The following is a 14939-nucleotide window of genomic DNA, read 5'->3' as shown; positions in this document are numbered from 1 at the left end:
TCAGGGCCTCTTTAATGTTAGAAGAAAGGTGTCATATGGAAATTGCTCTGTAACATTTCTGAAATAAAAGTGCAACAGGCTCTTTGCATTTCTGTTTCAGTCACTGAAGATTCTTAAAAACACACTGAACAAATAGGCTCATTCACCACCAATAAATAGCTGTTTCGAGTTCTTCGGTGTTCATCTTTGTATTTTCTTGGAACTCCCTCAAAATATCCGTGGGAGTCCTGGCTTTCTTCCGAGAAGCTGTAATTTGCATGTGCATTTCTAGAGTAATTTAAACATCGTTGATTTAATCTTCCATAATAGGCCTTATTTAGTACAATATGTTTATAGTTTACTCTAAATATGATGTATGGTTATAAAGTAATAGGACTTCAATTTTAAAAAAAAACAAATACACCAAACAGCTAAATGAGGCAGCATTCTAAGTTTTCCTTTTGGAAATAAATGTATACTTACTTCAGGAATGCTGATATTGCACAAAATGTTTTGGGAATTTCTCTTGTGGAATTATATTTAAAGCTAAATTATAGCTGATGCATCAATCAAACATTTTTAAGCAGGTAGTATTTTGGGATATAGGCTTGACTAAGATAAAATCTGGTCTCGATAAGCAGAGTGGGGTGACTCACACCTATAATCTTGACACTTTGAAAGGCCAAGGCAGGAGGACCTCTTAAGCTCAGGAGTTTGAGACCAGCCTGGGCAACATAGCAAGACTTCATCTCTGCAAAAAAAAAATATATATATATATAATATATATATTTGTATATATTATATATTAATTATATATAAATAATGTATAGTATATATACACTTTTAGATATAAATGCTATATCTATCTAATACTGTATCTATATAAAGTGTATATCTACTATATATAGTATATATAATTTTATATATAAATACTGTATCTACATTTATATATAAATAAAATATATGTTATATATAAATACTATATATATGTGTGTATATATATTAAAATAATATAGGATAGGTGCGGTGGCTCATGCCTGTAATCCCAGCACGTTGGGGGGCTAAAGCAGGCGGATCACCTGAGGTCAGAAGCTCAAGACCAACCTGGCCAACATGGTGAAACCCTGTGTCTACTAAAAATAAAAATTAGCAGGGTGTGGTGGCATGTGCCTGTAATCCCAGCTACTTGGGAGGCTGAGGCATAAGAATTGCTTGCACCTGGGAGGCAGAGGTTGCAGTGAACAGAGAATGTGTCATTGCACTCTAGCCTGGGGGACAGAGTGAGAATCCATCTCAATAACAATAATAATAACTAATAAATAAAAATAAAAACATATATTAGGCATGGAGACACTCACCTGTGGTCCCACCTACTCAGGAGGCTGAGGTGGAAAGATCACTTGAGTCCAGGAGGTTGAAGCTGCAGTAAGCTAAAGCCTGGTGATGGAGCAGGACCCTTTTTCAAAAAATAAATAAATAATAATAAATTTAAAAGGAAGAAGAAAAGAAAAAGAAAAAATACTATTACATTTTTGTGTATATATTGTCTGTTTGTCAACCCAAAGCAGTATACCCAGCTTAGACATCTGTCTTGTTTATTTGATTTAGTGTGCTCTGATTATTGTTATTTCAGAAAAACAAGTTCACCATTCAAAACAATTTGCTGAGGCATTCCTTTTGGATAACAAATCCTGGTTAATCTGCATTATCGGTCACATTAATAACGTTTAATGCAGTTCATCTAGTGTCTGAAGTTTCTACAATTTGGAGATTAACATTTGGTGCCTCAATGCAATGACCCTTTCCTGGTTGCTCCTCTGAAAGTTATTGCCTGTAGGTAGAGCGTAGTCGAAATGAAGAGTCATGAGGGACATTTGAATCAATGTCAGTGGAAAAGAATACTGAACATAGAATGTCTGTCGCTCTTGTTTTAAAACATCTCTGTGAGTGACAGGTAGGATAGAGGAATGTATAGAAATTATATAATCTAATTATGTATTTAAAACTTCTTAAACTTTGAAGAGTATTTGAGGAGTTGAGGAAACACCTAAGCTCAAAACTTAATTTATCAGACACTCAGATATTTTCTCACACTGTGTTCAATACTGTCTTAGGTGTATTACAAGCTCTCCTTCCTTATGTTCTCAATAGCATGCCTCATATGAAAGGGTCAGCTAAGATAGTACTATACATTTTTATGTTTTTCTCTTTTACATAAGGATATTGTGTAAGGAATCAGATTTTTTTTCCCCAATACTCACTTCTTGTTATTTCTTCTCATTTCTCACTGCTGTGTTATGCAGAAATTGCAAATGTTGATATTTTCCATTATACAATATTATTATGCATCCTGCAAAACTCCACTGTAACCTCATGGGATGTTCAGAATGAATAAGGCTATGAAGTTTCAGTATTATTATGAAAATAGTTTCTATCTTGTGGACCCCTAAAATGCCCTTGGGGACCCACATACGTGCTTGGATGACAGATTGAAAGCCACTGTTACAGATACTTTACTAGGAAAAAAGCCCCTTAATAACTAAATGAATATTTTTGTCGTTATTCACTGATATAAAACTAATTTATGGCATAGTTTTATGTGATATAATATATTTTAAAGAAGTAGCCTTGAAAGCAGAACTGCAGCTGCATACCAAAGTTCGCAAATCATCTTGAAAGTCCCTGGATTTCATTTGGGATGGATATGATTAGACTATTTAGCTCCACAAATTTAAAGCATCAAAGAAGTTTATGTCTGGGAAAAAAAAAAAAAACAGAAAAATTAATTCCTTTCCTTTGGTTTCTCATCATGTGACTTTGAAAGTATAATTATAACATGTTTGTTGTATTTTTGCCCTGGTCTACTAATTTACATTACTTCATTCTAACAGAATCATGACACTATTGTAGAACAGTTTGCCACTGAATGATTTTTCTATTTTTGCTTTTATGAAATTTTATTTTTAACTGGTTAGTATTTTTCTATATGTGCATTCATGCATCTATATAGATGAATATTTCTATATTCATATGTTGAAATACATGGAATCCAAAATTCCAAAATGGTAGTGTATAATTTTCTGTTTTATACAGGATCAAGTTACTGAAAGTACAGACTTTTATCTTATTTAGATGCTGGGTAATCCATCACTTCAATTCTTCCTATGTCCTTAAGTTCATTTTGGGAGCATAATTACCACATAAACTGAGTTGGAAAATTTGAGAAAACAAATTGAGTTGTCCTTGGCTATATTCTGCATTATTAGATTTTTTTCTTTTCATTTCTATTCTGAAGTTGCCTGCTTAGTAAATACTAACTGGATTTTGTTAGAACATTTTATTTTACATAATAATTTATTTGGCTTTTTAGATCTGTGACTCTGCCACATTGATGCCAGATATATTCTAGTACAATTTTGTTTTATTTGATTTTATTTTTGTTTTGTTTTTTTGTTTTGTTTTGTTTTTTTGAGATGGAGTCTCACTCTGTCGCCCAGGCCGGAGTGCAATGGTGCGATCTCGGCTCACTGCAAGCTCCGTCTACCGGGTTCACGCCGTTCTCCTGCCTCAGCCTCCCAAGTAGCTGGGACCACAGGGGCCCGCCACCATGCCTGGCTAATTTTTTTATTTTTAGTAGAGACGGGATTTCACTGTGTTAGCCAGGATGGTCTCCATCTCCTGACCTCGTGATCCGCCAGACTCGGCCTCCCAAAGTGCTGGGATTACAGGCCTGAGCCACCGTGCCCGGCCTACTTGATTTCATTTTAAGGATAAGGCAAAAAATGAAAAGTGGCCAAGTAAGTGGTTAAAAGCTAAGAGGTTAAATATTTCCTTTCAGGTAACTCCAATCTAAGGACATAAATAATAGAAAACGGGAGCCTTTGTTCTGTAATATTTTCAAGAACTAAAAAAAAACCATGCCTATCAAAATTGGTGCAATACTAAAGACACATATTAATTTGATAAGTAATATATGTCACATGTCATTTATACCTAAATGAAAGAGGTAATAACAAAATATCTAATTTGTGTCCTTCATATAGTAAAAGTATTTTAAACTGTGAACCAAAAAAATGTCAATTATGAATTTATTGCCTCCCCTCTTATGATCAATATGAATAAGCCTGCATGTAGCATCGGAAAATACAGCCACTTATTCAATAACTAAAAACTCTCAAAGGTTCAGTGATTTTAGTGATTAATGTTGAATTGAAACTTAATGAAAAGTCTAGTACTTTTTTTTTTTTTTTTTTTGAGATGGAGTCTCGCTCTGTACCCCAGGCTGGAGTGCAGTGGCGCAATCTCGGCTCACTGCAAGCTCCGCCTCCCGGGTTCACGCCATTCTCCTGCCTCAGCCTCTCCGAGTAGCTGGGACTACAGGCGCCCGCCACCACGCCCGGCTAATTTTTTGTATTTTTTAGTAGAGACGGGGTTTCACCGTGGTCTCCATCTCCTGACCTCGTGATCCGCCCGCCTCGGCCTCCCAAAGTGCTGGGATTACAAGCATGAGCCACCGCACCCGGCCAAGTCTAGTACTTTCTACCCATCTATTTCAGAGAGATGAGTAGCATGAACATTTAAACATGTAAAAAACAACTATCCAGGTTTATGTGGTGAAAAATTAAAACTATAATTGTGAAGTGGAACACAGGAGCACACAGTAAAGGCAGAAAAGTAAAACGAGGAATGCAGACAGTATGTGGAGAATGCAATTTTATATAGGATCGTCAGAGAAATTGGTAAAATGACACTATGAAGGAGCAAATACTGAGGCTAAAGAAACATTAATTTTGCTTTCACTAATTTTCAATTGAATAGAATAATTTTAATAACTGCACTGATTCCATGAGGCCCACCTTGCAGGAAGACAATTTAAGTCATTAGATTAATGATTTAGCTCAGACTAAATGTCAAGCTAATAGTAACTAGTCCTCTTTTTCTATTGGGGATGCATGCCTTTAGTCTCAGCTACTCAGGAGGCTGACTTGGGAGGGTCACTTGAGCCCAGGAGATCAGGGCTGCAGCGAGCCTTGATTACACCATTGCACTTTAGGCTGGGGCAACAGAGTGAGACCTTATCTCAAAACATTTATTAGAATGAATTTAATATTATTTCTATCATTTCAATTGCAAATTGTCAGTATCCTCTGCTACATTTCTACTAATTTACCATCACCTCTTCAAAAAATTGTGTTCAGAGTGCTACAATTTCAGGCTTTGAAATGAATTACTACAACTTTTAAAAATTAGAGATTTTAAAAACTAGAGATTGAATATATATAAAAAATACAAAATTTGACACTTAAAACCTCATTGAACTTTTAAAAAAGCCAGACTCATATTAGGGCCTATATATAGAGAGAGAGACTCCCCAATTTTTGCGTTATTTTTGTTGAAGATAGATATCATACATCAGATTACTTAGTTTTTACACTGTTTTATGAGAGTCTGAAAGTAACATAAGCATAATGAGTTTGTGTTTTATTTCCTGGATAGCCATTATAATAATTTGGAATATGGAGATTTTCCTGTATTTGAAGAAATGCTTAATCATTTCACATGATGTTGAAAGATCTCAAAAGTTCAAAGAATGAGGTTTTGCTACTTAAAGGATCATTTATCTCTGATCTCTTGTGACAATCAACATTTGCTGAAACTATTCTCTCAGTGGCTCTGAGATTTGAACTTCTGGGGATAAGACTAGATGCTTCCTTTGGGAGCCTTCTTGGATCACCCTTCACCTTGTTGTCTGCAGTGAATGAATTTTAGTCCATGACAATAGATAGATGCTAAATCTTTTAGCCAAATAATTTATCTCTATAGTTCCACTTTTAACCTGAGAAGCTAATATTTCCCTCCACATTAAATACTCAATTACTTGGGTTTACTCAGACAAACTCTCCAAAGTCCTTTGTCACTCTAAGTATGACCTGACAAAGCTCAAAAACAGGAAATGTGAACTATGACCAGCAAGCCTTTCCTAAATCGGCAGGCAGAGATTTGTACATGTAATTAGAGAAACATTTGGCAGCTATGTGATATTATGCCTCAATACCCAGAGATTTCAGGAATTACACTCCTTCTCTTTAGAAATCAGAACTTGAAGCCCCCTAACCTATACCGCTTGAGCTGACTTCAGTTAAGCTCCTGAAAAATTCAGGCTTTTAGCCGCATGTCTCATTGAACTGTCTAAATTCATTGAGCTTAGGGAACTTAATTGCAGAATCTTTTAAGAACAGGGTTACTGTGTGATTCCTCATCTAACTGCTGTTTCTAGGCAAAGTGGACAAGGTTTTAGACCCTCAACTAATCCTGAAGTGGAGTTTAGCAGTTATGTAATGCCTTGTCCAGAGAATCACTAGCATCTTTACCTGCAGCACTTTATTCATCTCCTTTAACTTTTCTGTAAAACTCTAGAGACATAAATCGAGGTGACATCCGTGTGGATATGCAATTTATTCCAAAGTTAGTCTTTCTTTAGGAGTCCAAAATAATTAACATTGAAAATGTCAGCATCCTTGATATTCATGTAGGTTTCAGATAGAAAGTTGAAAGAGCTATGGTTCATAAGTCAACAAAGCTGTTAAGCTGTTAGATAAAACTGAATGTAAAGTCAAATTTTATATAGTCCATGACCCTGTTTTTGAATGACAAGACAGCTGTGCAGAGAGGTTAAGACACTTGGCTAAAATTAAATAGGAGGGTCAAAACTGAGCCCAGAAACCAAGACTCCTGATTCTTATTAAACTTTGGAATCCAAATGGAGCAAATGACTAAACTTACCCTGTACCTCCAGTTATTTAGCTACACATAGATGAGAAGTCAGCACTTGGGGGAACTGGCTGAAGGTTTGGCATTGGAGATGCCAACATCAGAAGCAAACATTAGCTTCTGATTCTGTTAAGTTTGAATTGGAGGTCTTTCTGAAATTGAGGTTTTAGGTACACTCCATATGCTATGATTTTGGGCTTGCTCCAAGCAATCGGAAGCTTTTCTGAAATACATAAATATATCTGGGGAGCTTACATTAGGATATAGAGACCAGTAAAAGTAAATGCTTTATTTTAAATGTTTAAATATGGTTAAAAAACACATCTTCATAAATAATTTTTATAGTGACTAGCTGTGCTTTTATAATATTCTGAATGCCTAGTGTGGCACATCCCTCTAAAGCATCTACATTTTAAAAATGTCCTTCACGTATATAAGCTGGGAAAGCAATTTCTAAACCAGAAAAAAATAATACTCATGCAATATGAGCTTGAATTTGTTGAGGTGGGAGGTAAGAAAGGAAGAGGAATTTTTGTGGTCACAATCAAGAACAGAAATATGCATAAGCTCTGTGATGAATTACCTGTAGGAAACTTAGACTCCTATATATTCAATTTATTTTAGTTTGATAGTCTCAGAACTACAGATCCTCAGCTTAAATGCAGCAAGTCTTATTGTAAAGTGTGACTCAATTAAAATTTATTGCCCCAGTTTCTTCTTTTAACCATATTTCAGAACCAAATTGGGCCCTCAAGGACTCTTATTCAGTGTCTCTCTATGCCAATAACGCTTACGTTGTTGTAGCGGTACTCAGTGTTTGCTGTTGGAGCAAGCACTTGTATCTTACTAAAATGCTTAGTTACTGATACCTCCATTTAATAAAAAAAAATTGATGCCTAATTTATAAAGTTAATTTAAGTTTTACTAGCAAAACTTAAATTAACAGGAAGTTATCCTAAAAAAGAAAAAGAAAAGGAAGATAGGAAAAAAGAAGAAAGGAGAAAATAAAATAAAGCATAAAAAAATCCAGAAGGGATATTATTACATCATCAAAACCCAAGTATTAGAAGATTGGCTCTGGTGAACTTGACCCCTGCTTTTCTATTAGTAAAGGTATATAGCCTATGACAGGGGTATAAAACATCCCTAGAAAGTTGATTTCACTTAGTCAATATAAACTTCCAGATAATTTGTAGACCTCATGTGCATTACTTTCCCTTGATGATTGTATGACATTTAAAGCAGTAGTTCTCAAATGGGGATGATTTTGTTCCCCAGAAGGTACTTGGTATTGTCTAGAGGCATTTTTGGCTGTCACAACTGGGAAGATGCTAATGTAATCTAGATGACAGCAGTAGAAGTGCTGCTAGATATCCTACAATGCACAGGACAGCCGTCACAGCAAAGAATGATCTGGGGTGAAAGGTCAACAGTGCCCTTCTAGAGAAACCTTGCCTACAAGCTTCCCATCATGTGCAAAGAATGGGAGTGGGGATCAAATGTTTCTCTTAGGTACTTTCTATTTTTTCCTGTCCACATTGGACTGCAAGTTTCATGGGACAATATAGACTACACCATTTGTGAAAAAATGTGCAACAGACTAACCTTCTGTTATCAGGCCTCCTAGAATGTGGAACTTCAAGCTCTCACAAACATAATGCAACAAATCATAAGTCTTGTTTGCCTGTTAAAATTTTATTTTCATTTGTTTTCAATTAAACACTTGAAATTACTTACCACCCTCCACCCCAGGCTCTAAATTTCAAACATAGCCACTTTAGTTTTGATGTTCTATTTTCATTTTATTAAGACATCATGGAGTAAAATCATACATAAATGTATACCTCTAGAAGATAAATATATCAGATATTTTAGTCAGTATAAAAGTCTTACCCTTGTGTATTTTTTTAATGTTTTAACATTTTACTTAGCCTCATTCTACAAAGGGGTAATGTCCATGTGTGTAGACTAAAATTATTTTCTAATTAATTGTATTTTTAGGTTGGTAAAGTAGCTACAACATTAATATTGAAGCAGTTGATGTAGAATGTGTATTGTTTATGGAGTCAAATGAAAATCTTTATAGCATTCTACAAACTCTAAAACACATAATCCATACAACATCCTGTGACATATTTTCGTAATTCTACAGATACTCTAAAAAAGTTGATGCTCAGTGAATCTTATACTATCATTTTGGAGTTTTTAAAATGTATTAATGTAACAACACTATTAAATAGTAGCATAAGAAAAAAGAGGACATTAGAAAGCAGAATGATTTAAGAAAATAAACTATTATGTTTATATTGGCTCATTCACATATATTATGAAAAACTAGATTTAACTCATTATCAGCTGAAAATGAACTGCACATTTAAAATGCTCAAAATTATCAGAAATCTTAAGTAAAATCTACTTTGCCAAGTCCACAAAATAAATCATATTCTCACTTGACAGAACAACATGCTTTTTTGCAAGCAACGAAGTTTTGTAAACAGCAGAGGTAGAAAATAAGACATACTTTAAACTGGGGGAATACAGTGGTGAAGGGGGGCAGGTGGTTATTCCTCTGGACATCCCGGATTAGGCAGGATAATAAAGCAGTAGAAGGATCACAGAGGATGGAATGACCAACTCTTGCTGGAAGATTCCCAAATGTTCACCCAAAGAGTTTACATTTGACCAAGATGTTCAGATAAGAACTTTACCAGTTACAGAAAGCAGGAAAAAAAGCCTCCCAAGAAGAAAGACCATGTATTTGGGAAGATAGCATGCTCGCAGGGGGAATTCAATTAAGATCAGGGAGCATCTGTTGAACGCCTACACTGTACATTTGCCAAGATAATACCTAAAGAAGAAAATTGCTCTCTGTAATGAATGTGTATTGTTTATGGAGAGCACAGGTTCATGTGAGTTAATACTCTTTATCTTCAGCTTTATAATCTATTCAGTTTTTCATAAGCTTATGATTTGAAATAATAGTTCGGGTTTACTATTTTTATTTGTTGCAATTGATATGACAAGCACTACTACTACTACTTTTACTAGTGTTGAACATAAAGAGTTTGAAACTACAATGAAGAATTTAAAGAGTTTATGAGAGTGTACGCATCTATCTTTTCTTAAATTCCATAATAATTTTGCTGGTTTGAAATTTCACCTGTAGGTTTGATTTTTTTTTTTTTACTTCAAATTAAATGTGTACAATGTTGGTTTATTATTCTTTTATTTTTCAAGCCAGAGCAATTTGATGTTATTTGCTTGCCATAGAATAAGAGAATTTTTAAAAATTTCTTTTTATCTGATTTAGTATTAATTGCTAAATTTTAATTGTACTTTGTAGTTAACAGTGAGTTTTCCCTTGTAGCGTCTTTTAATAAATTTGTTATATGGACAGTAAATGTATCAATTAAAGGGAATTGAAAGGAAGGAACAGGCATAACATTTATTGAATGCTCTATTAAGGAGCAGACACTTTTTAAATTGTTTTATATATATTATAAATTCATGAGGAATGAAAAAATTTTCTAAATAATAATATATAATTCTCAATCACCTTTATTCTCTTCCTGATTCCCTCAATGATGGATGGTATCATTTATGATATGGTTAGATAGAAAAGAGGTAAGAGTCTTGAATCTGTGATTATTTCATTATTGGAGCTAAACTAATCAGTCTAATAAGCTACCTATTAGCAGATAATGAAAATTCTCTAATGAAAAGGCTAAATGTTTCATGAATATTGAATAAATTCTGGGTTAAACAGCTAACTCCTGGCCAGGTGCGATGGCTCACACCTGTGTAACCCCAGCACTTTGGTAGGTGGAGGTGGGAAAATTACTTGAGGCCAGGAGTTAGAGACTAGCCTGGCCAACATGGCAAAACTTTGTCTCTATCAAAAATACAAAAATTAGCCAGGCTTGGTGGTGCACACTTCTAATCCCAGCTACTAAGGAGGCTGAGGCACAAGAATTGCTTGAGCCTGAGAGGGGGAGGTTGCAGTGAGCCGAGAATGCATGGCACCACCGCACTCCAGACCTAACTGTCTACGGACTTCAACGCTAAAATTGGGCAAAGCAAATCACTCATTCACATCTTCTTCTAAAGAAAGAGTTTAAATTAGCCCCAGCTCTTCTTTTAGACTGAATTGTTTGGATATCATACATAAAAATATAAATTAAGAGTTTTTCATTAAAAATAAAAATAAATATATTTACTTCTAAGTATATAAGCTCAATTAACTGTGACCTGGGACAGAATCTGGCCAGCAAGGAAAAGAACTGGTATACCAAAAGTTGATCAATAGCAGTATCTGGATAAATTACGGAAATATTGAAAGCACTGCACCCTGGTTTCACTTTTGAACTGATTGAATGTCACTTAATTTTTGAGTGTTTGTAATAACATGTCCAAAATAAAATGAAAATAAATTAGATTGCCCCACTTCCTCGTGCTTTCCCATAAGGGCAGCAACTGAACCCTTGATAAAGTTAAGAGACAAAAAGGAAAAGGAAAGTGTAAATCAAAAACCTGAATGACACAAGTAAAAAGACCATACCTACATTTCCAAAGCTAGCACATCTTGTAGCAAGAGGCCTTTGTCATTTCACAGGTACCTACTGCACGATGTGGCCGAGATACTTTTCCAGGGTACCACAGTGAGCTAAGAGCCAGAATATTTTGTTAAAAATTAGTACGAAGTTAAAGATATTGTAAAGGTCACCTGATCAGCAAGTATGTTACATTGAAAGGTTTAAAGTTGTCATTCTAACAACAATATATGTGTATGTGTGCGCACGCGTGTGTATGTGCAGGCTACAACAATTACAAAACACAACCAGAAGAGCAGAATTGAAAATTTAAGTTTTCCTTATTAAAATAATTTACTATACGTTTTTCCAAACATATATCCCCTTTGTGTAAGTTTTAAACATTTTAATAAGATTTACATGGGTGTACACAAATAGACCACATCTAATTGGGAAATATTCTGGAAATAATTTGCTTGAATCTATAACCATGTATTGCATTAGAGAACATACTGTATAAGCCCCAGGCAAGTTAAGAGATTCAGGTGAGTGAAGCTTTCCTTGAAGATACGAGGATGCGACCACAGCAGCTACCTCTCCAACATTATTTTGTCTGTATTTAGAACAGAGCAAAAGAGGATTATCCTTCCAAGCTTAAGCAGAAATATGGATCTGTTCTTCCTAAAACAGATCACCTTTCAGTATATCATTATTGTAAGAAATTCTATTAATCTCAATTCTCTTCCCTCTGGAAAATGGTGAAGAAACACTTAAAATGAAACAACTCTTCTATGTTTCTTTTTAACCCTGATTGAATTAAACCAAATAAATACACTTCTCTTTCATGGCTGTCATCAACCTATTGTTTTTTTCTTATGACTCTATTTTAATTTCAACTAGAGACCTTGGTAAGGCAACAAATATCTGGGCCTAATATTTTCTAAATAGGTACAAAGTTTTAAGCATAGAAAGGACTTTTTTTTTTCCTTTTTTCTTTTTTTAGTGCCATTTAAGTACACTTTACACTTTTAGTATGACTGAAAGTATACTGAAACGATCCTTTCAGTATAAGTATACTTATAAACCTTCAGTAATACTGAGAGTATACTTACATGCTTTCAGTAATTTGGTTCTGGAAAAAGAGAAGTAGCAAAGGCGGTTAGAAAAATGACAAGTGTCTATAACAGACCTAAGATATTTAATTGAGATTTTTGAGATACTGTATCTCCCTTGTCCTGTGAATACAGCTTTGTTTGACTTTTGTTAATTCTCTGAGTTCTTAAGAAGGAGAAAATAGGCCTAATGATTCCATTTAACACCCTGAGTAGATTTTGTTCAATGCCACATGTATAAGTCCACTTTTCTCAATATCAAGGGGTAGTATTTGAAATTTTGAATTATAAAAACATAAACTTGGTCTAGACATATGTAGATGAGTGCTTTGGGTTTTAGTGCATGTTGCACACTGTAGTTTATCTCCCTAACTTCCAAGACTGTCTTTTCTCTGGCTCCAGTCTCTCCAGTTTGATTTGTTTTACTTCATCAATAGAAACTGTCAACTATTCTTCACCTGGTAGCTTCTTAGGAAGGTTGTGCTCACTGTGTGTCTTTGCAGGCTTGTTCTTCCTGCTGATGGTGTTTTTCCATTTCCTCAATTCTCTGCGCAGTTTCATGCATTCTTCATGACTGTGTAAGCTCTACCTTTTCAAAGAGCTTCTGGCAGTACTCTCCCTGAAGAGCTCATTTGTGCCAAAACACCAAGGAGAAGTGCTCAGTTTGACTGAGTTAGTTCCAATGTTATCACTCTCCTAGCCAGGATAAAGTTTCCCAAATATATCTGTGATTAAATAAAAATTTGACATTTTAGCTTCCTCTTCCAATTAATTTCTTCACACCGGAAACTGTTCTTCTAGAACATACAGTTTTCTCCTCTGTGCTTTGATTTATGCCGTTTGCTCAGAAAATGAGACTATTGAGCTAACATTTATTGAGTCCTTACTATGTCCTAGGAAGAAGACTAAAGATTTTACTGAAATGTGTCGTTTAGTCCCACAACAATACTCTGAACCAGGACTATTACATTCTCCATAACAGATGAGGACACTCCAGCACAACAAGGCTTAGAAACTTGTCTCCTAAGTTGCTAATCCATTTGTGTAAAGCACTATATTGCCCCCTTGAGCATCACTTCAAATCCAGTGGCATGCTATGAGGTCCAATAGAAATCGGTCACATTTTGATGAACATGACTTAAGATTTTGATGATGTGAGTTCTTTGAAATATCCATCCCTTTTTTTCTTATATCAAATATTGTACTTATCTTTCAAGTGACTTCACTTGAAATTGAGGTCACTTAATTAGTAAATGCCCTCCTCAGTCTCTCTAGCGAGAATCTTGGCTCCACGTTCCACATTAAGGTGGCTTTCACTACTGTCTTACTACTCAGGGTAAGTTCCATGGACCAGCATCACATGGAGATTGTTGGAAATGCAGACGCTGGCTACACACTCAACCTCCTGAATCAAAATTTTCATTTTACTGGGAGTAAGCTGTATATGATTTACATGCATTATAAAGTTTGAAAAGCAACGTGCTAGATACCTATTTCGCTCTGTATTTAGTTTTTCAGAGTAACTCATTATTACTCCTATTTGCCTGACACTTTCCAAACAAAAGAGCCAGTATGTTATTTATCATTGTTTCACCCAAAATAACTAGCATAATACTTCCTATATTGTTGACAATCAGTACATCTTTATTAAATGTATTTATTGAACTAAGAGCAAATTCCATAGAGATTACACTTTTATATCTCCCATAACTCATAAAATCAATATTATTCCCCTCTAAATTATAAGTTCTGGGAATGTAATTATTATGTCTATCTAATTTATATGGTGCTTGCTTACTATCCAGAAGACACTTCAATGATTAATGATGAAATGAAGCACGCAGTAAATTAATCAAGATGATTATTGTGTTGAAGGGAGTTTTTTAAAATATAATTTCATTTTATTTAGGTAACAAACACCTGTAAGTACTTATGTGTCTAAGTTCTTTACAAATATTGACTTATTCACATTCTGAACTTCAGTTGCTTGGTCAAGCATAAATCTAGGTTAAATCAATAAAGGTTGATTTGTGATACCACTTTTAATTCTAATACATGTCATATCACATCTACTTCAGGTTGTTTTGTTGCAGATGATTAATTAACATGCCGTAATTGATATAAAATGTCAATATTTAAGCAGTTTTCTTTTTTATATATAATTTCAAAATCCTTCCAAATTATTTGGAAGTAAAATTTGCTGTAAATGGTATGCTACTTCTGGTTGGTATTAAAATAGAATAACATGTTTTACAGAAATGCATATTCCATTTCAGAACAGAAATACTGCGAGAAATTCTGTCCAGTTTCAGATTATGTTATGTATACTATATGTTCTACGTATTGCTCATTTATGTAGACATGATTTTATATTCAAAGGGAGGGAAGATCCCAATCAGGTGGACATCACCAGAAGCCATAGCCTACCGCAAGTTCACGTCAGCCAGCGATGTATGGAGTTATGGGATTGTTCTCTGGGAGGTGATGTCTTACGGAGAGAGACCATACTGGGAGATGTCCAATCAGGATGTAAGTATTTGTGGTCTAT

General features: G+C 34.8%; 1 protein-coding gene across 3 annotated transcripts in view; it reads left to right on the top strand.

Moving 5' to 3' along the window:
* EPHA3 (EPH receptor A3) overlaps positions 1-14939 on the top strand; it is a 372702-nt gene that overhangs the window by 331263 nt on the left and 26500 nt on the right. For all 3 annotated transcript variants that reach the window (XM_003255127.2, XM_012497854.2, XM_012497853.2), the window contains exon 14: positions 14771-14920. In XM_003255127.2, the coding sequence (XP_003255175.1) occupies positions 14771-14920 (150 nt within the window). The remainder of the gene's footprint in view (positions 1-14770; positions 14921-14939) is intronic.

This window comes from Nomascus leucogenys, chromosome 21, assembly GCF_006542625.1.
Source record: "Nomascus leucogenys isolate Asia chromosome 21, Asia_NLE_v1, whole genome shotgun sequence".
Lineage (NCBI taxonomy): Eukaryota > Metazoa > Chordata > Mammalia > Primates > Hylobatidae > Nomascus > Nomascus leucogenys.
The sequence above is the reverse complement of the archived record's forward strand: the minus strand, read 5'-3'. Positions and strand labels throughout refer to the sequence as shown.